General features: G+C 43.4%; 1 protein-coding gene across 1 annotated transcript in view; it reads right to left on the bottom strand.

The window, feature by feature from the left end:
• tbx15 (T-box transcription factor 15) overlaps window positions 1–23057 on the bottom strand; it is a gene marked incomplete at both ends in the record, with an annotated part of 50952 nt that overhangs the window by 2674 nt on the left and 25221 nt on the right. Inside the window, 4 exons of the mRNA XM_083639558.1 lie at window positions 3181–3278; window positions 6882–6946; window positions 8266–8433; window positions 16813–16984. Of these exons, the coding sequence (XP_083495684.1) occupies window positions 3181–3278; window positions 6882–6946; window positions 8266–8433; window positions 16813–16984 (503 nt within the window). The remainder of the gene's footprint in view (window positions 1–3180; window positions 3279–6881; window positions 6947–8265; window positions 8434–16812; window positions 16985–23057) is intronic.

Below are 23057 nucleotides of genomic sequence, written 5' to 3'. Positions count from 1 at the left end.
GCTTAATGATTTTCGTTTCGAGGGCTCGGCGCAAAGTAAAAAGTTCAGCAGACACAGGCCGCTCCGCCAGAGAGGCAGCGCATGGCCAAGCTCAAGCCAAGGACAGCCATCGCTGATAGGCTGCAGGATGTAGTGAGACACAGGGAAACTATGCAGAGGCAAGGTTCAGGTTGGGACAGCATGTGGGACAGCAGGTCGCCGTAACACCACACTGGTGCTCCACTAGGGGGGCGAGAAAATGTTGCTCTCTTGCCTTTTTAGTAGGCCCTGCTTGACTGTTTTATGAGTCATAAATTATCTTATTTTAGCTTACCTTTTTTTTAGTAGGTAAAATCCCATTGAGCGCCAAAGAGAGCAGCATAAAAGACAGGGCAAGAGGGAAACAGTTAAAAATTAGAAGCACTAAACAATTTGGGACAATAAAGATATTGAACATTGATCAGAGATTGATTGATTGAATATAGCCTATAATACAGTACTATTGGTGTTGGGGAAAGTTTCTTTAAAGGTGATAAGTTGCTTTATTTTCTTACGTTAAAAAAATAACTAGTTATCATGTTACAATATTTGGGGGGGAGGAATGTTAGCATGTTGTCTGCATGAGATGATAAAGGGTAAATAAATAATAAAATTGAGAGAGAAAAAAACATCATTCTTATTTTAAAAAGTAACTAATACAGTCATGGATTGCAAGAAGAGAGTGGTGTGTTAGTACTATAGCAATGTTTCTCAGAGTTGGGTTCAGGGACAGCCAGAGGTCCTTCAACGGTCCCCAGCAAAATGAAGAACAGTTCAATTTCACTATTATGCAATTCACTTGAACATATCCCAGAATGTTTAAGAGCTACAGTAATCATTGGTTTCTGTCTCACCACTTATCTCCCCACTGACAGTTTGATAATTCAATACTAAATCAACAACTAAAATCCTCCCATATGGGCCTCCTGGGAAACAGTGCGATCAAATGGGGGTCAGTGGGCTTTGTGTGTGTCTATCTGAAGATCCGGGACATGAAAATGACTGTGATCCCTGCTACAGCGCAGTGGTTCTCAACCTGGGGTCCGCGGACCACCCGGGCTCCTTGAGGGGGTTCCAGGGGGTCCCCGGCAAACTGATGAATTATTAAACTTCATCATTATTTAATTTACAAGATTTTAACACAATTAGAAAATGTAGAAGAATGTTTTGATCATAGTTTCTCTGTGATCTCTCTACCTACAATACATAGTCTTGGAATTCTGGACTAAATCATATGACAATAAAAAATATTCTCAGATTTGGGTCAAAAAGACAAAATCTCATTAAATGGGAGTCCGTGGCCCAAATCTGGACTCAATTATTGGTCCTTGATATGAAAAAGGTTGAGAATCCCATAACAGACCAAGCAGAACAGAACCGTGCAGTACCATGGAGCCAGACTAAAGAACACTGGAAACTATACTTGTTGATTAATAACAACAGTCAGACTAGAAAAGTGCACACAGTAGAGTGCAGATCTCCACCAGGCTCCGCTACACATAATAACCATAACCTAACCTAAAGCCATACCCAACAGTGCAGGGCACCGCTATGGGAAATACTATCTGATGGAGGAACAGACTTGGACACAACACCTGTTAACAGTGGCTCACTTTACAGTCAAATGTTCTTTTGTTGGCATTTTCACCCCGATTTGCACACCAAGCTAAGACAATTGTGGTTTGTATTCATTCAATCAAACATTACAGTAGTGGTCGTTTAAAACCAATGATGTCAGCCAGGCAGTCAATCGTCCAGAGATTGGGAAAGTACACACTTTCTTTACTTAAGTAGAAGTACAGTTAATTGTGTATAAAAAGACTCTGGTAAAAGTAGAAGTACTGATTCGACTTAATTACTCAAGTAAAAGTAAAAAAAAGTACAGCCTCTGAAATGTACTCAAGTATAAAAGTAAAAAGTATTTTCTGTGCAAGGTGAATAGAAACTCATATTAATATAATTCAAATACTATTAAACTTAAAAGATCCCTTCAAAACATCTTTTAAGATGCATAAAGATCATTGATTGATGAGACGAGAGAGACAGACAAACAACGTGGATTCAAGCATCAGTCAGTTTTGAATGGCGACAGCCAGAGGAAAGAGTGAAAAGTCCTGAGAAGACCTGTCTTAAGAAGTCTGACCTGGTGGCACAGAGAGTTGGCTTGCTGCCCGGCAGGATTGAGGCGTCTGTCACTTTTGAGGTCGTGGGTTCGAGCCTATCAGTTTTGAGTGGCAACAGCCAGAGGAAAGAGAGAAAAGCGCCCAGAGAAGAGCTGTGAGTGTGAAGGGGAGCTGGTGGTGCGATAGACTTTTTGACCACCTAGAGACACGGGAACATGCGCGTGGCAGGTTTGATTCCCGCTCCACCACCACAGTCAGTGAATTTTGAAAGTCGACAGCCAGAAGAAAAACTGATACGCTCTGAGAAAAACCTGTCTTAAGCATTATGACCCAGTAGCTCAGTGAGTTGGACTGCTCTCTAGCAATTTGGAGCTTGTGGGTTTGAGCCTGAGTGAGTTTTGAGGTCGTGGGTTCAAGCCTCAGTCCGTTTTGAGGTCATGGGTTCGAGCCTCAGTCAGCCCTGAGAAAATCTGTCCTAAGAAGTCTGAACTTGTGGCACAGAGAGTTAGCTTGCTGCCCAGTCACTTTTGAGGTTGTGGGTTCGAGCCTCAGTCAGTTTTGAATGGCGACAGCCAGAGGAAAGAGTGAAAAGCTGTCTACAGAGGTATGGCCTGGTGGCACAGAGAGTTGGCTTGCTGCTCCACATTATTGAGGGGTCAGTCACTTTTGAGGTCATGGGAAAACCTGCCCGCGCATCAGCTCGTTCACACGCTGCCTGCAGTTACTCTAACGGCCACCGGTGTCAGTAATAGTTAGAATTTACGGATAGGACCTTTAAGTACCGTACATAAGTTTGTTAAATAAATAAAAAGCATTTACGACTATTTTGGATGGATATGAATACAGGTGTGCCATGGGATTTTGGCTTGCCCTTCGGTGTGTCTTGGGCACAAAAAGTTTGAAAACTCTGTCCTATACAATGTGTGACAGATTGATAATGATATGAGTATCTTTGATGATTGACATGACGTCCTCTCCCATACAAACAGAGAAGGAGCGTCCAGCTGCTCAGAGCAGTACATGATGTCTCTGCACACACCTTGCTGCTTCTGCATATTGGTGAAGTCCTCAAATGTGAGAGTCCTCACAGGCGGTCTCCAGAAAGCATAGGTCTCCATGATAGCCTCCAGGCCAGTCCTGCGAGAGAGAGGGGGAGAGAGAGACACACAGAGAGAGAGAGACACAGAGAGCACAATTAAAACATCTGTGCAAAAAGGAAGGGGAAAAGTTGTCAATAATGTGTGTGTGCGTGTGTGTGTGTGTGTGTGTGTGTGTGTGTGTGTGTGTGTGTGTGTGCGCGCAAAAATGAGACGGAGATTGAGAGAGGAGAGAGTAGCAGCAGAGAGAGTAGGAGGAGAGAGATGGGAGAGAGAGAGAGAGAGACAGACAGAGAGAGAGAGGGAGAAACTGGAGTCCTGCTCGGAGGAAACTGGAGCCATTAAAAAGGAGCAGGTTTTTACTACTGACATAAATCTGGGTGACGTTTCATCCTGACTCCGTACACGGCTCTCCGTCCTGCTTGATTTACTTCCCCGCGCGCGCCGCGCTGGCCGGGCCCACGTCCCAATAAGCAACCCAGAGCCCACCGCCACCCCAGAGCCCACCGCCACCCCAGAGCCCGCGCCGTCCGATCAGCCTGTTGTTTTAGGGCCACTGGCTCCATGGCCACGGCGGCTCGTTAGTGCCACTCGCTAATCGCCCCGGGCCCTCGCCATCACTGCCTTCATTCATACGCTCGCACTGCTGCGGGACCCAAACCCAACAAATGAGCTGTATCCCTGCAAGCCCCATAAAGCCCAGCCACCAGGAAGCAACATCCAGTCCACGACACGATCGTAACTTAAAGCTGGGGAGACTTCCATACTAACGTGTTATTAAGGAATATTAAGGAAAGTCGGTGCTTAATTTGAGAATTAGCAGAGCCGCTTTTGCCCTTTTTTATTGATTTTGTATTTGCCCTTAATGTGGAATCAGTTGGTAATGTTTCACAGCAGCAGGGCGACGGGCCATTGACTGTATATAAATATGAACGACTACGTGTTCCCGCTTCCTACGGCCATGCAGAAATGAAGCCAGAAATATCTCCTTTCAGCGAGCTGCCATCTTGCTTGTGTGACGTAATTTGCAACCGGAGTCTGCGCAGTAGAGTCGGGCTGAGCCACCCTCTGACGGAGGTTTGAGAGTGGCTGTCACAGCTGTCAATCAGCCCCTTTTATATCCTCAAATATAAAATCAAACTTATCAGAAGAATTAGCACTTGAAGAACTACCTAAAATCTTGGTTGTATCTGACGAAAAAACATTTATAACATGTTATTCATGCAAACTGTCTCTAGACACCCTTAACTTGTAGTCCACTATATCTAGGACTACAATTCCCTTGATGTTTAGCCACACAAGTTCTACTGATTCTCGGTGTGTTCTGCATTAGGGCTAATCAAGTGATTCCCCCCCGCTTCTCGCCTCTCTCAGCCCTACTGCTACTGCTGCATTCACTTACAGCACTACCTGGTCATGCCTAGAAGAAGGTCTCTGACCGCAAGCTCGCAAAATAAAAAAGATTCTTGGATGCTGTTTTCATTCAGTTTAAAAAGGATAAATATAAACATCTGGAAACTTCAAACTTCCTGTACTATGATTTTAGTCTATTTTAGAATTGTGTTTTTATTGTTTTTACATTTATTGTTATCCCATCCCTGTTCAATGTATTTTCTATGTATTCAATATATAGAAAATACATACACAAAATACAAAATACATTGTATTGTGTATTTTGTGTATGTTCTATAATTTTAAAAGTTGCACCGAGGACAAATTCCTATCAACTTGTTGACAAGGCAACAAAATGTTGAATCCTGAATATTTGCATTGCCATTTTAGGTGTAGCCTATAATTAATATTTCTCATAATGATCAAAGGATAAAAATCAACTAAATAAAACCCTAACCCAGCATGACTGTAAAAGCTTTCTCAGCCACTTCAGGTGAGAGAAGTTGAGCGTTGAATCATCAGAGTCACTGCACTTCTATTTGAATATGAGCAAAACAAAGCCAAAACCAGCCAGAGAAATGAGCACAGCACTGCGATGTGCGGGACGTGAGGATAAATTAATTTCTCTCTCACCACATAAATATCTCATTCCCGCGTTATCTTTTCATCTGTCGTTTTCTGCAATGAAATTCTAATGCCAGTTCATAAATCAAACAGTCTATTGTTTGAAAAATGAAAAAAGATGTCTCAAATATCTGTGCCAATAATGCAGACCAGATGAGGGGGCTGCTTTCATGTGCTGAGGGTCTGGTGCCCCCCCCCCCCCCCCCCCCAAATGTTATAATTCAGAGACCGAGAGAAAGACAGAGACGAGTCCAGAGAGAGAAAGACAGAGACGAGTCCAGAGAGAGAGAGACAGAGACGAGTCCAGAGAGAGAGAGACAGAGACGAGTCCAGAGAGAGAGAGACAGAGACGAGTCCAGAGAGAGAGAGACAGAGAGATCGAGGAAGGGAGAATGGATGGAGGGATGGGAGGGATGGAGGGATGGAAGGAAGAAGGCAAAGCATCCATGAGATGAGCACAAACTCTGAACTCTGAAAACACCGATTGTGGACGCAAACAATGAGAGGAATTACGCTCCTCCACCACCAAACGGATTATATGACAATAGCGGAATCGGACACGCCATTTTCAAAGTGTTTGTGACTTGAAGCGTTGGCGAATGACTAAGTCTGAAGCAGTAAAATAACTTTGGTTAAGGTCCGGCGACTAAAGCTTTGGTTTGGGTTAGGGAAAGGTTTCTGGTCATGGTTAAAGAAGAAGTGAAACGTCCCACTATAACCGGGGGCATTGGAGGTGAAGTCTGTGTCATAGACTGTATAAAACTATGGACGTAGCCACCCTGACACCGCCCATTGGTTTGTGGACCACTGGGTTTTGACTGTCGCCATCTTGTTCTTTTTTCTTTCTTTTTTTTAACAGAAGTGACCATATTTGGACGAGTCTGGCGAGGGGTTGACGGCTAACAGATAGATAGCATAACTTGAATAAAATTGAAATGGGCGGGTTATATAAGAGGAGAGCAGGAATGGCTCTTCAAAGAACCTCGGTCTAAGGTTCTTTATGGGAACAAAAAAATTTCTTCTATGGCACCACTCCAAAGAACCATTTTCAGGTTCCAGTTCACACCTTTATTTTTTCCTGTGTGTAGTCGTGTAAAGCTTTTCTGCTGGGGAAATGTCATTCTGCAGCTTTTGATGCTCTGTGCTTTTTCAAGAAATGGGGCAATCGGAGAGGAGGATAGAGGGAGGTTGGGTGGAAGAGAGTGAGACAGAGTGAGAGAGACTGAGACAGAGTGAGACAGTTAGAGAGTGAGAAAGAGTGAGACAGACTGAGATTGTGCGTGTGTGTGTGTGTGTGTGTGTGTGTGTGTGTGTGTGTGTGTGTGTGTGTGTGTGTCTGTCTGTCTGTCTGTCTGTCTGTCTGTCTGTCTGTCTGTCTGTCTGTCTGTCTCTCACTCTCACTCCCTAAGCAGATCTGAAGGGTTCCTCTTGGCAGTGGATGGAGGGGCTGTTTTGACACGGAGCAGCATATGGGGTAAAGTGGTATCTCCAGGGGATTATTTCCATATTAAAGGCCACGCAGCAGAAAAAAATTAGAGATTTGCACGCCGCAGCATGGCGGACGCCATGACAGGTTGTATTACATGGCTGCATGGCCAACGGGTGAACAGATACTGGGATACCGTACCTGTTTCTGCCCGAGTCCCGGAATCCTTTGGCGAAGGGGTTGCGGTCGATCTTTAGTCTGGTGATCTGCCAACAAGAAGAACATTACAATCAAAACAATGACAGCCGTCCAGTCAGATGAAAAACACAAGCCCACTGCATTTTCTCCTCTGCTGAAATACAAAGGAGAACAATACACAGCATCAAAGAGCATCGTTAAAATGGCATGAGGCACTTTCACAAGTCGGCAGCTCCAACTGGCAGAGAGTGGTTTGAACTTCAATTCCCAGAAACCCTGTGCGAGGAGGTCAGTATACTGTTGACCAAGCGGCCGGTCTGTGATGCTTCATACCAAGGATGAGAGGAGACGATCTAACGCTACCAGTGTTGTAGTACTCAACCACAGGTCCTGGACTCATTTTTAGGACTTGTGACTCGACTTGGACTTGAGCACTGATGACTCGGACTTGGACTTGGACTCGAACATTCATGCATTCGGACTCGGAAGTTGGAGATGAGGTCTCAGACTTGTTAATATTGATATTAAAATTAAAATTGATATTATTATTATTTTAGTTTTTTTTAATAATAGGCCCTAATAATTTGGCATAAGATATTGAGGTAACACTTTACATGAAGGTGCATATGACGACCTGTCATGAACATGAAGGAGGCGTTATGAATGTTTATGACTGTATGTCATTGAGTGCCATTTGGTAAATTATGTCATTGTTAATGCTTTGTTAATGTTGACATTGTTTGACATGTCTTCATTATGACAAATTGACATTAACCAAGACAACACCACCTGTCAATGTCTTCGTTAGGACAACTTGACATAACCAAGACAACATAACCTGTCATAAACATGACATAGCAAGCATTAAGATGTCATTAAGTGCAATTACACTTTCAAATGAGTTTATAACTGTCATTAATATTTTCTCAGTTCACTACAGTGAACTGTTCATTAAGATGTCATTAAGTGTAATTACACTGTCTTTGTTAATGTCAAGTTGTCATAGCAAAGACATTGACGGGTTATGTTGGCTTGGTTAATGTCAAGTTGTCATAATGAAGAAATCTCAAACAAGGTCAACATTGCATTAACAATGACATAATTTACTGGCTGTTAACATGTTTATTTCTGCTGTAAAGTTGGCCATTTTAAAATGGGGATCTATGGGGATGGACTCGCTTTTGGAGCCAGCCTCAAGTGGCCATTTGAAGAACTGACGTTTTTGGCACTCACGTGTTAGCTTAATTTTTCAGTGTCGAAGGTTGCCGCTTGGAAAGAAAGAAAGAAAGAAAGAAAGAACGAAAGAAAGAAAGAAAGAAAGAAAGAAAGAAAGAAAGAAAGAAAGAAAGAAAGAAAGAAAGAAAGAAAGAAAGAAAGAAATAAAGACCTGTTGGTTCTGGTAGGCGGTGACAGTGGTGAAGACAGTCTCTGGGAAGCTGAAGGTCTTGACTCCCTCTCCGCTGGGCACAGGCTTGGTGGGAGACAGCTCACTGCTGAAGTCCTTACGGATCACATGCACACGAGGCTGGTACTTGTGCATGGAGTGGAGGATGATCTGAACACACAGGAGAGGAAAGGTCAGATATGACGTGAGGATACAGCAGATGGTTTTCACCGAATTGTGTTGCTATGGGAATAGTTTGAAACCTAGCTTATTTTTCAGCTAAATTAGCAAACATTGCAACAGCAAGTAAGCTAGGGCTAGGGGCAAGTTAGAATGTTTATGTTGTGGGTGTTTTATTTCTATATTGCATTGTGTGGATGTTATATTGTTATCTACTGTAATATTCCCTATATTATCTTAATGTTTATATGTGTGTTTTATTGCAGTATATCTTACTAACTCTACTGTCTTGTTCAATGTTAGCAAACAGCTCATGCTTCTGCCTTGTTATAACTACATGCTTTGTGTGAGAGTAATTTGTTTTCTCTCTGTATGTCTTATCTTCCCTGCTTTTATTGATTTTGATTTATTTCCACAATTTTGCGTTTTTCTGTTTGTAATGATTATTTTGCAAAAAATAGACAGGGACACGCACATCCAAAGCTAGGCCACACTGGGCCTGGGTGCTGGATCAAAAGGGTACTCACAGTGAAAAAAGAACAATCCGCACACCAAAATGATGAAATGAAAAATAATGAAGTCGCCTCCAGGGATGTATTTGCATTCATATTTGTATTTGTTTTGGGCCTCTTCCAAACTCTACTTAACTACTTACTATAAAACAGAGCCCACAAACTACTCCCTTTTGGGTGGCATGTATAATAATTATTTTTGTCCTATTTGTCTACACTGTATATATATACTGTTAGAATGTATACAGTTGTGTCTAGAATAACCTACGTCACTTATGTGTGTACATCTTTATTTTAACTTTTCTAATTACTAATTACTAAACACCTGGTGATGTCATGTATATTGATACGGGTATTTAAGACGGCGTCTCTCTGCCACTCCAGAAAGCGTCTTGAGGAAGGGCCAGTGTGGCCCGAAACGTCACGCTGTTTGCTAAATAAAAAAAACCTAACGGGAGCTCCTTTTGGTGTGCGGATTGTTCTTTTTTCACTGTAATGATTATTTTAACATCATGCCCAGCCAGGGAAGATGGCAAAACATTTGTAAACTTGCTAGCACTGGCACATTTACAGTGATTAAATAGATGTCTATATTATTCTATAATATTCTATATCAATTTCTATCCTTGTGAGGACCAAATGCCATAGAAAGATAAGTTAAATATTCTAAACTGAGGAGATTATGCTGGTCTTATTTAAACAGGTGTTAAAGGAATCCTCCGCTGATTTTCAACCAGCTTTGTATCATTACAAAATCACTAGTATATCTGAAAACTGTAAACAGTTTTGCAGGCATGCATTTAGTTTGACAGTTATTGAGGGTTGATTTGAGTTATGTTGTGGACCAGTGATGTCATTCATGCACAAATGACATCACTGGTCCACAAAAAAAAGGCTTCAAAACTGTTTACAGTTTTCAGATATACTACTGATTTTGTAATGATACAAAGCTGGTTGAAAATTGGCGGAGTGTTCCTTTAAGACTAGAATCAGGATTAGGTTGAGGTTAGGTTAAGGGTTTAACATGTAGGAAATGAATGTAGTCAGTGAAGGTCCTTACATGTGTAGTAATGCAGTAATACTCTGTGGACCGCTCAGCTCAGTGAGGAAACACTAAACCTGCACTGTGACTCGGGGGCCTTTTATTTCCTTAATGCGAACACACAATATGTGCGAGTCGCTTCACAACATCGTTTAGCCCGCGCGCGTTCCCATCGCCCGGCGGAAAGCCGAGTTGGCCCCGCGATGACGCTCAGGAGGGCCGAGGATTAGCTCACAGAGGCGTCAGACTGCGGCGGCCCCCGTCTGGCCGCGGGGCCCCCCTCAGTCTGCTCTTGATTAATCTCAGGGTGAGAAAACCTCCCCAGAGCCAAGCATACCCCCCCCCCCCCCCCCCCCCCCCCCCCGCCCCACTGCAGCAGAGGGGGTCATTTCAAACCATGGCTGGGGGGGAACAGCACCGAGCATCAGCTACAGCAAATGTAATATTCCTGGGCCTCAAATCACTCACACAGACAAAAATATGAGTCGGCTATCCAAACACACACACACACACGAACACATACACCCATGCGTGCCATGGACGCGTGTGCGCACACACACACACACACACACACCGCGCGCGCGCACACACACACACACACACATACATAGTGGTAATTTGCGATATATTTTTACATCTTTGTTGCTAAATCCTAATTTCTGTGGTGTTTCTGCACTACTGCACTTGCCAGAGATCACCTGTCAATCAAACCTTGTGGGGGCGGAGCTTGGATCTGTTTAGTTTGATAATTTCCTTGCAATAGATATTTTTCTGCAACACCAGTCTTTTCTCTGTCCAGCCATGGTGGCTGTCGCTGCTCATGCTAACCACACACACACACACACACACACACACACACACATGCACGCACGCACGCACGCACGTACGCACACACGTGTTATCTTCGTCACCTTCCTCATCTCTTATTCACAGGCCCCAGCTAGCCCGAGGCGATGTGAGGTCACAGCAGATCACACATCGCCGTGCTGAACTCACAACAACACAGAGAGCAGCCAAAGGACATTAGCCGACTATTGTTCACGCTCAAATACAATTAGGCCAAACAAACAATATTTTCATTTCCATGGTTGGTAATGAAGACAAACTCTTAACCTCTTTGTAAATCCTCTGGAAAGTTTCACCAGCCAGCACGACAGCAGCCACCAAGCTGCCCCATTACAGTTACAGCTGTCATATGAAAGGCTTGTGAGTTTTACAAAAGATCAAATCAAATCAAATCAAACTCAAATCAAATTTTATACCAGAATGTAGCAAAAAAAAGTACTTTAGAAACAGTTTTTTTTAAAGGGGGGGGGGGGAGGGGAAAAAGGGAAGCAAAACTATGGAAGAAAAACTAAAACAAATCTTCAACTTATTCCAAAGCAGCAGTAACAAGGTGTGTTTAAGTTTATCTTAAAGGCAAAGTAACTCGGTATTAAAACTTCACCTATGAAATCCACATGCCAAGAGCCAATAAGAGCCTTACATCAGCTCACCACACCTACCTAGTTAGAGTATTGACTGAATGTGATTGAAGCTACAATACAGTCCCACACATCACCGCTGTCTCATGGACATCTTCCTTCTCCAAACAGAAAAGGAAAGCAGACATTTCAGATTGCAGTGGCAGTGTCGTTTGGAAACTGTGCAGTGGATCTTGAACGGGTTTCAAAATGACAACGCTCTCACACAAAGCTGGTGATATATTACAAAGCAACGGCTCATTAACAACGGCAATAGAGCAACTGTGAAAAAACAAAACGGTTTGGGCAGCCCACTTGCCTCCAGTGTTTTATGAGGTTTTCCCATAGAGCGACAAGGACAGACAGGAAATAGAGGCGAGAGAGAAGACTGACAGCATGAGGCGGATCTGAACCCATGAGGACGACGCACTCGGACGACCCCAGAGGCCAGTGGCGGGACGTCCCGGAGCCAGACCCTTTTAAAGTGGCCTATTAGCCCGTATAGCCTGCCAGCATTTTCTCTCACTTTAGATATCCATATCTTCATGCTACCAAGCTGCTGGCCTGCTACAGTGGTTCTCAAAGTGGGGTCCGGGGGCTTCCAGGAGATCTTCCGCAAAAAGGGGCATAACTATTTTCACAATAATTCCATCCATAAGTAACACTGACAGAATGTATAACTTTTTGGGAATGGGTTTCACACACTATGGGTCCCCCATCTTGTCAGATGGGGGACCCTAGCTGGGACAAAATCAAATGGGGGTTCCGTGGTCTATTTTGTTTCAATATAGGGGTCATTGACGTGGAAAAAGTATGAAAACCACTGACTTAGAACATGAGTTTTGATCAGATAATTGATTCAAATACTTTTTTATTATTATAGTATAGTTGTTTTAGTCAACGTGTAGTACCAGGTGGGTGGTGGTTGTCTTTTACTACAATTCTGTTTTTGGAAAAGCAAGTTCTCATTCAGAGAATAATATTTTGGCTTTCAGACAACATTCCAGATTCAAGATCCAGTTTAATAGCCATAGTGAGTAATCCTATTACAAAGGACTTAGTGCAGTGTGCAGCGCAGTGTGCAGCGCAGTGTGCAGCGCAGTGTGCAGCGCAGCGATCACAACAATAGCAGAAGATGGAGCAAACATAAGACAATCTCAAATTATAAATTATAAAGTGCAAAGTAAAAGTGACATAATGGTGGTGGTGGGGGGGGGGGGTACTCCGTGGGATAATGTTGATGTAAAATGTCCAGTAAAAGTCCTTGAAGTGATATATAATTCTTTGATTGGATTAATTTGGCCTGGTTCTACATATCATTACATGTAACAAACTCCACCCATGTGACCCCTCACACAGCGCAAAAGAAACGGCGCAAAACGAGAAAATGTATTTGCAATGGTATTTGAGCCAGGCCTGGTTTTGATCCTCGCGATGCTACAATAAGTCGAGATCCCTCGCAGCGAAACTTTGATATGACTGAAGTGTGGTGCAGTGCACGCCATCATCCTTCTTCTCTTTTAGTCTGGGAAAGAACGACACATCAAACTCCATCGTCGCCAAATTTGTCACAGTAACGTTGCCGGCAGCGAAAAACAACATTTTGCAGCTGCATTTTAATTATTTATTTATTTTCTTTTAAATTCCCCAGCAATTTGTGGTGTTTTCTGTTTTATTCTGGGAATGTAGTGTGTGTGTGTGTGTGTGTGTGTGTGTGTGTGTGTGTGTGTGTGTGTGTGTGTGTGTGTGTGTGTGTGTGTGTGTGTGTGTGTGTGTGTGTGTGTGTGTGTGTGTGTGTGTGTGTGGGGGGGGGGGGTGTCAAAGAGCAAAGATGCAATGATATGCTTGCTGACAAGCGCTTTGATTTATCTTGTGTTTGACTTGATGACTTGTAGAAATTGTCACTTTTTTCCCAACTTCTTTAAAAAAAAGAATTACATGGTTTTTGATGTGGCACCAATGCAGCAATCAGTCAAAATTGCAGATCTTAATCAGGAAATCGCTCGAGGCTCGCTGGGCTGGGCGGAGGACGAGCCGCGATCCATCGTCAATGTTGTGTTTTCTCCCAGCCCCTGCTTCTGTTTTTTGCAGAGGTCTGATTCGTGACATGCAGGGTGTCTGTTTCTGATGAGGCAGACATTTCACCACACCACAAGTCTTGGAGGGGGGGGGGGGGTGGGGGGGATGAGCTGGGGGGCCGGAGCACGCCTTCTATCTGCGGTGGGCTTTCCCACACAGGAAGCTCAGAAATTAATTTCCTTCGGCCTCCAAACCCTCCCCCCCGGGGGCAACAAAGCCCTTAAACGGAGCCGCGGGAGGGGGAAGCCAACCTGACACCCAGATGTTATTCCATTTGTCACCACTGAGCTGATATGATCATCTAGTGAGCTGTGACAGAGCAGGAACCTGCCAGCGCTGCATCGGACCGGAGGCCGCCATTTTGTCGCAGTGCCGCGGCGATACATCTCTGTTGACGCCTTTCTGATCAGCGCGTCAGCGGGGGAGCCTCTCCGGAGTAAGTGATTTGTATAGCAGCTCCTCATGCTGCTTACTACGGCATCTCCGACCGCTGTAATCAAAAGCAGTCTGGCTGGGACTCGCTACACCGTCTTGATAGCGGCCATCTTGTGCCATCTCCCCGCTGTTTCCACATTTGGATCAAATAGAGCGAGAGAGAGAGAGAGAGAGAGACAGAGAGAGAGAGAGAGGGTAGATCGTCTCCTGCCTTCACCTACACTCGATCAGCAAATCCAGATGGGTTTCACACTTGACTCTTTCAGCTTGTTGCTATTTCCACAAAAAGATCAATCCAAACTGCAGCGACGGCTCTGGATACCAAGCCGACTCTGCATTTGTGCATTGCAGCAGATCCTCGCGAAAAAGAAAGAAAAGAAAAGGAAATATGCATTCATTGCAAAGTTGGTTTTTCAGTTATACCCTACGTCAGAAATAAAAAGGGATTCTTTAATTTGACAAAGAAAAGATAAGAAAAAATACAGTATTTTGCGGTTTTTGTCCAAGAAATAATTAAGGTTCCAGTTTTCAGTCATAATTTGTCTGCAATCTCATTTTGTTCACAAAAATAGTGAGAAAGTCGTATCGTGAACTCAATATCGCGAATCGTGAGTTGAGCGTATCGTTCCCTACCATATTATGAGCAATGAGCATTATACGATTCTATCTGACTTTCATTTTTATTTTATCAACATATTCATGGTCTTTGAATGTTTTTTTTTCCTCCTTTGTGCTTGTGTGGTGTTATAAAAAAAAACCTGTTGCTGGTTAAATATTTGAAAAAAATACCAGATAGTTCCATCTCACAATACATTTAAGAGACTTGTAAATATAAGCACATAGTTTCCCTATTTCACGATCATCTCAGTGAACATGCAGTCCAGACGCAGTCAGTGATAAAAGCACTGGGACTGTGAGCTACACTGTCATGTGTTTTTGCCATTTTCCTTTAAAGGCCAATAAAGGCCTATGATCATCAAAAGCTGACACTGTTTTCTCTCATATTCTTTGCATATGAAATTCATATTAAAGCACAAATCAGAGACTCGCTTTACCTCACTGCCCCCTCATTAATTATATATAACGAAGGCAGTAAATCACACAGGCTGCGGTTGCGGTTGAATGCGGTACATTACAGTTAAAACTTCACCTAGGAAACCCACATTACACTGCGTAGCAGCCAAGAGCCAATGAGAGACTTACTTTAGTCACCACAAAGTTATGCTATTGACTGGATATGATCAAGGCAGTAAATCAGAATGTGGGCAAAATAATTGTATTGCCATTCAAGTTTTTTACCTCAGTAGCATGGCTGCTTGAGCGCACTACAAATCAAGTTGAATTGACTCATTAAGTGCCTTCAATGAAACCGTTTCATTAGAAAGTGCTTTACAGAGTCATAAAATAAATTATTAAATAGTAAAACAAGGGCGTATGTCCCAGACCTTTCATCTCTACACACTAAGCCACAAACCTAATAATATTCAATCAGGCTGGACGCATTTAAAAAAGGAAGGCAACACACACCGCACATCATTGCAGAACACACACACACACACACACACACACACACACACACACACACACACACACACACACACACACGAAAAGTTTTTTTTTTAAACTGAGAGAAAGAATAATTACTTTAATGCAAATCCATGCATTACCTACATAAATTCAGTTTCGTAAGGTTTTCATGATCTGTGTCATGAAATGTACTCAGCACATGACGAATGGTCTATACACTTCCCTTCCCAGCACAGGACTCAGAAGCGGCCTGAGTGAGTGGATGTCATAGACTTTTCTGTCCAAAGTGTTTTACAGTCCCAAGAGTGGACACACCTCTAGCATGGGCGGCACCGGGGCGACGTGACGAGGTCTAAAGGTCGAGAGAAATCTGTGGTAATCTTCCTGTAAAACTCCTCCATGGTGCATGAATCAAAGCTTTTAATATTAAAACCTAAAGTGTTTTGGCTGCAATAGCCGTCCTCAGCATTACAGGATTGTACGCTTTAAGTCGGCAATATTTTATATACTACTAATAATAATACATGCGTCTGATTGGTCTGTGGGTCCTGAGGTGGCCATTTTCGATAGGAGGACGTTTTCACATGACGCAAGCAGTTGAATGTTTAACTCTTTTTTTTAAGGCTCTCGTGTCCTGTCATCACCACCATGATAGTCAAGATCAGTGGTTCTCTAAGTGGGGTCCTTGAGGGGGTTCCAGGGGGTACCCAGCAAAGAGGAAAACCATTTATTTTCACAAATCCCATCCATAAGTAACACAATGACAGACTATTTTGGTCATGGGTTTCATACTTTCTGTAATAAAACATCTCAAAGCAAAAATCTGATCAGATGGGGGACCCTGGGTCTAATTTGTGTCAGTTTAGGGGTCCTTGACATGAAAAGGTTTGAGAACCACTCAAGTAAGATAGCCAACTAAATCATTCATATTAGACATTGTTTCAATGCTAAAATACCTGTCAATACAATAACATGTGGACGGTCGTTCCATATTTCAAGAACATCTGTTTTTATGTAAATTTATGCAGCAACGTGTCGAAGTCAAATCTGATCATATAGGAGCAACCTGTGGTGTCAGTATGATGTTTCTATAGTTCTTGAGTTATTGTGTTTACAGACAGACAGAGAGACAGATGGAACGAGAGACAGACAGACAGACAGACATACATACAGACAGACAGACAGACAGACAGGCAGACAGACAGACAGAGAGACAGACAGACAGACAGACAGACAGACAGACAGACAGACAGACAGACAGACAGACAGACAGGCAGACAGACAGACAGTCAGGCAGGTCAGACAGACTCACGTGTCCCTGGTCGTCCAGCTCGTTGTTGGTGAGTTTGAGCTTGTCGAAGCTGACCACCTGTCTCATCCAGGTGTCTCCTGAGGCCAGGGAGTCTGGGTGGATGTAGACCCGCGGGGGCACCGGGGAGTCTGCGTTCCCTGCCACCATCCACTTGGAGCTGTGGTACACGTACCTGCACACACGCATACAGCAGGATGTCTTAGAGAAATCTAACCATTGACAACAAATATTGTGCAACGCTTTATTTGGATCACCCAGTGTTGATGGTCAGCTAACAGGTGACAATGAGTAGATGTTCAACAATGTGTCACTTGACTATTTGCTGCAACTCTACACACCCACCTGAAACCTGAAACCCTGCAGTCTTTTAGTAGCACATTATGGCAGTGGGTATAGTAAGTTGAGCATTGGCTTATCTGAGTTGTGCAACTGCTACAAAAAACAAAATGTTTCCACCCAATTAGGAGGCCTACTACTACTACTTCTTCGTCTTTCTTCTTTTCTCCATCTCCAAGAAAAACTGTTTGGAAAAATTAACTTTTGCTCTCTTTTCACCCATACGGAGATACAAGCAATGGTCTGGAAACTAGTTGGCTGGTTGAAACAGTTTTGGTTTTAAATGTGAAATGCTTCGTTTTAACAAAAACATCTGTCTTCCATATTAATGCAGGATAAATGCATGAAGGTGTATTTCACTGTACTGTGCATTTACCAATAAAACAAATGCATTTTAACTCACTGTGAGAGCTAACTTTATTTAAATGCTAATACAAATTGGAAAATGGCAATGTAAATCCACAACAGCAGTTTTATTTTATTTTTCTCTTCATTTTCCACTTGCACAATAATTGTTTATTTTGGGTCAAGAGGAAAACGTGAATGCAGTAATCGTGATTTGGATTTGAATTCTCATGTACAGTTCTGCAGATTTTGTTTGTTTCAACCCTGGAAGGACACTGCAGCCTCCAGATAGCACTCACTTAGTGTGCATTACTTTGGGGGGATGCATGGACAGTTATTATTACACGGCTTTGTTGAATATTCTATTGTGATTGTTTAATCGCAAAATTCTACGGTCTATTATTACTGTAAAACAGACGAATGTGCAGAAAGAAGTCCGGTAGATTGAACAGTTAATTTAGCTTATTCGGGACACCTGGTGGTAGAAAAAAACTTTACGGTAGCTTTCTTTAGTAGGTACGTAGCTGTGTAATAAGCGTAAGGTGAGCGAGTATGGTTAGGGTTAGGCTCCACTTCGCATCGGGGTCCTGATCACCCTGTCTTTTTCGCGATAAAGACTGGCTCGCTGTACGTTTAAGCAATATATCACGAGAGCAAGTGTGTTGTGGTGAATATATCCCGCTGATAAGCTGTTATCCCACTCGGCCTGCGGCCTCGTGGGATAACAGCTTATCAGCGGGATATATTCCACACCACACGCTGCTCGAGTGCTATATTGCTTTTATAAAACGGTTTCCAAGTATAATAATATAATAATAATACTATAAGTCCGACTGGCATCGTATTCTGATAGAGTCAGTTGAAACACTACTGTAAGGCGGGACCTCTAGCAAGAAGATAGACGTGCGGGTGATTTGATTGGATCGTTCTGGAGACTGAAGTCGACATTGGCCAATCCTGGCGCTTGCTGAGAGCTTTTTGCAAAGCTCGACACCAGAGCCGTATGCCGACACCAAGTAACGTTACGTCTTATTTAGAAATGCGGGGTTAAGAGTGAGGGCGCGCGAGAGAGGGGTTAAGACATTAGCCCACGTCTATTCTTGTACAAAACATCATTTTCTGCGAAGTATTAGTAAAGTTATAAGCGAAGATCGATTCACAAGGATCTGAAAGCTGTCTCCGCCATTTTGTTTTTGAGGTAACCAAAGCCTAAGAGAGTTGCGCCATCATGCGTCTGGCTGCAAGCGAGTAGCTTTTTGTTTTGACACTACTGTAAGGCGGGACCTCTAGCAAGAAGATAGACATGCAGGTGATTTGATTGGATCGTTCTGGAGACTGAAGTTGACATTGGCCAATCCTGGCGCTTGCTGAGAAGCTGAGAGCTTTCTGGAAAGCCCAACACGGAGCTCGAGCGCAGAGCTGCCTTTTAGTAACAGAGTTGCCATGGCAACCAATAACCCATGGCCATGGGTTATTGAACTCGGTTACTGGAATTATACAATGGCTGTGAACCCATCAGATTGCTTGATTTGAGAGAGCCGTTTTATAATTAAGCAATATAGCATGAGAGCCAGTGTGTTGTGAAGAATATATCCCCCTGATCAGCTGTTATCCCACGAGGCCGCAGTCCGAGTGGGATAACAGCTGATCAGGGGGATATATTCCACAACACACGCAGCTCGAGTGCTATATTGCTTTTATAAAACGGTTTCCAAGTATGATAATATAATAATAATAATAATACTATAAGTCCGACTCCGACTGGCATGTCATTCTGATAGAGTCAGTTGAAACACTACTGTAAGGCGGGACCGCAAGAACATGCGGGTGATTTGATTGGATCGTTCTGGAGACTCTGAAGTTGACATTGGCCAATCCTGGCGCTTGCTGAGTAGCTGAGAGCTTTTCTGGAAAACCCCGACACAGGCAGCTCGAGCGGCGCAGCATTGCATTCTCAGCGCTTGCTGAGAAGCTGAATGCTTTCTGCAAAGCCAGACACCAACTAACGTTACGGGGTTAAATGCGGGGGTTAAATGCGGGGTTAACAGCCTTTCTTTTGCAAAGAAGACATTAGCCCGCATCTATTCTTGTACAAAAACATCATTTTCTGCGAAGTATTAGTAAAGTTATAAGCGAAGATCGATTCACAAGGATCTGACAGCTGTCTCCGCCATTTTTTTTTTTTCTACGTTGTCATTTGAGGTAAGCCTTATTATTTACTCTCTAAAGCTGGGCTCAGACTACAGGATTCTGACAATCCTAGGCGATTTTGAAATCTGGCTGTGACACGCACTACAGGAGAATCTTCCCAGATTATCTTCCCTAGAATCTCAAACATGCACACACTACAAGATTTGTAAATGTGGCGCACCACGCACTACAGGATATTATTAAGATTGTCGGCAGGATAATCACATTGATGCCCGGCCATTACTCCGAACCTGTTTTCGTTTTTTGGGGTTCCAGCAGTGACCAAAGCGCTCCGCCCCCACCTCACCCTCTCTCTCTTTTTCCTCATTTTCATGCCGTCTCGCCAAACAAATGAATCTCACGGTAGTTAGCATGCGTGTAAAACAACGCAACTCTATTGTCTGTACAAGTGAGAAACACAAAACACATGCGCTACCAAAAATATATTCCCCTGCTGCATGTCATGAGATCGGCAAAAAGTTTGGATAGACTGGATTGCTTCCCGCAGCAGCAAAGCCTTTTTTCCCCCACACTGCCTGATAAGACAGGTAGGAGATTTACAGCCTCTGACTGGCAGGGGCTCAAAACTACGATATAACAACTTTTTTATTCATTGGTCATTCATTGTGATATAAATTAGTGACATTTTTCCCCCAAAATACTCATGGTTCTGTGCTGTTGGTATTTGGTAGCCTATCTGATACCTGCAGTGCAGCGCATCAAATGAGCCGCGTCAATTAACGATAATGATGGGAGTCTCCCGCAGCAGCAGAATGATGTATTCGCGCAGATTTTTCAGTCCTAAATATCAAAACATGTTTGATATGATCGGGACGGCCCCGATGAGGCTTTGAGCAGATCGGGAGGGTTAAGATTGGATCTGCAAACAGCTCACACTACAAGATAATCGGTGCCGAAAGTCGGGCCCGACCAAGCTTGGCAAGCTGCCAGGCCAGATTTCTCCTCCGATTCTCGGGAGGGGTGAATCGGGCATAAATCGGCCCGAAAATCCTGTAGTGTGAGCCAGCCTTTAGTAAGAGAGTTGCCATGGCAACCAATAACCCATGGCCATGGGTTATTGAACTCGGTTACTGGAATTATACAATGGCTGTGAACCAATCAGATTGCTTGATTTGAGAGAGCCGTTTTATAATATCCCTTATACCATGGTCTGGGTGAATACTCCTTTCTGATTGGCCGGCAGGTGTGCGTTAAAACCATATAATGCACACGTAGTCCAGCTCAAGTCTAATCACATGTTGTAAATTCATGATCCGCTACCCAATCGGCACAGCTGTTTAGTCAAAGAGCACAGCTAACGTCATCATATCATTCAACTCGCTACCTCAGCTTCTATGAGCTGAGCGGACTAGCTTCCCTGCACCATACCGGCTCGTATCCAAGGTTCGTCCTATTTACTGGAACAGCAAACAAAGTTGACATTGCATGAGATGCTGATGGGATGGGAACACTTGTTCCAGGTATTAGTCGTTTCCCCAAGTGTTGCTAGGTAAACTTAGGCTTGTTATGGCTTGTGGAAAGACTTAAGGTTTTGATTGCTAAACTTGCACCAAACATTTGCGAATGCTTTTATTTTATATTGTTGTCAAATAACCATGGTATAAGCGGGATAATCAACTCCTAGGTTTGTGTTATATGATTTTAATGCACTTCGCGGAGGCAACCACATGGTTATTTGCCAACATGTCATGCATTAAAATCATATAATGCACACCTAGTGGTGGATTATCCCTTACTTTAGCCTACTTATAAAGCATACGGAGCAACTGGGCTTCTCCCCGCCGTCTTGCTGCATAACTACATCAAAAAGCTGAGCCGCGTTGCAACAACGAACACCAGCCTTTAAAACTCAGCTGTTGTTTCTTCATTGTGCTTGAAATTTCTAACAGCAACATAAAATATCCCATATGCAGTCCCACACTCAGCTGCATAGTTTCAATTAAGCTCGGCTCATAATATTTAATGATGTTGTGTGTGAGTTTGGGCACAATAAGGGGCGTCCCACCCATTAAACAGCAGAGAGAGAGAGTGGGGGGGAGAGAGAGAGAGAGAGAGAGAGAAGGGGAGAGAGCAAGAAAGAGTAAGAGAGAAGCTAAAGAGAGATAGAGGGAAAAAACAAGTGAGACAATGGCAATGGACAGAAGGAGAATGAAGAGCGGATGAGAGAAGAAAGTCCTAGAAAAAGGCAGAAAGAGAGAGTGAGATAGAGCGTGAGTAGGAGAGAGAGAGAGGCCGAGGCACAGCTGTTTGCCTTTAGTTCTGGCCATGTGCTGGGCTCAAAGTGCTTCAGCTGCAGCGCCTCTGCCAAAGTCATCAGTCAGCCTGAAACACGGACACTACCACCATTTGGTCCTTTTGTTATTGCCTCTGAAGGGCTGCACCACCCTCCTCTGACTCTCACACACACACACACACACACACACACACACACACACACACACACACACACACACACACATTCACATGTATAAATATATAGCTAGCACACAAATATGCTGAGCTGCTCTCTGCAACCAACACATCAGGCGTGGACAATGCCTGCTAACGTTCTAGGTCAAAAGTATGGGGGGATTTCTGGTGACAGCCTTGCCTCTGGCGGCCATGCTGGAGGTCTAGCTATTGGGGAACAATAGCTTTGGAACTGATTGTGTTTCTAAATCAGTGGTCTTCAACAGGGGCTCTGTGACCCCCAGGGGGTCCACAGAGGTACTGCAGGGGTCCGAACATTTTTGGCAAAGTTTGTGGACATTTTGTTCAATGCATTTTAGACAAATTAATAGGCAATAATAAGCTACTTTTGACGAAAATGAGTTACAAAGTGAATCTGATGAAGAAATATGTGAAACACGTTCACTCCGCAGAAACTGTCCGTCTCAACAGAATTGAATAGCCAACATAGCTTGTGAGCTGCTAATCATAGCATCTGAGGGCCTATACCACGAAGCAAGATTAGTTGCTTAGCGAGGTAACTTCAGGTTTAACCCTGGGTTTGCCGTTTCCATAGCAACTTATGCTTCACAGTTAACCTGGTCGAGATACGTCTCCAAAACGCACCGTGTGTGCAACGGAGATGCTGAACTTCGGTGGCGAAATCAAGCAAACTGAATAACTTATGCATTGAGACAATCTGCAATTTTTTTCCAGCCCTATCCTTTCTGTGATTATTATGTGCAGCAGTGTGTGTTGTCTTTGGTTTTTATTACATCTTTGAATTCTTCATATTTCCTTAAGATTATGTTTGTTCTTCCAGCGTGAAGTATTCAATTTAATTTACTCCCAAGCATGTTTGACCCTGCCGATTGCAGCTGAACGCTGCGTGGAGAAATATCACTAAATCACCTGCGTAAAAAGGT

Source organism: Poromitra crassiceps (assembly GCF_964638095.1).
Source record: "Poromitra crassiceps genome assembly, chromosome: 6".
NCBI lineage: Eukaryota > Metazoa > Chordata > Actinopteri > Beryciformes > Melamphaidae > Poromitra > Poromitra crassiceps.
This window is presented reverse-complemented; position numbering and strand designations above follow the sequence as displayed.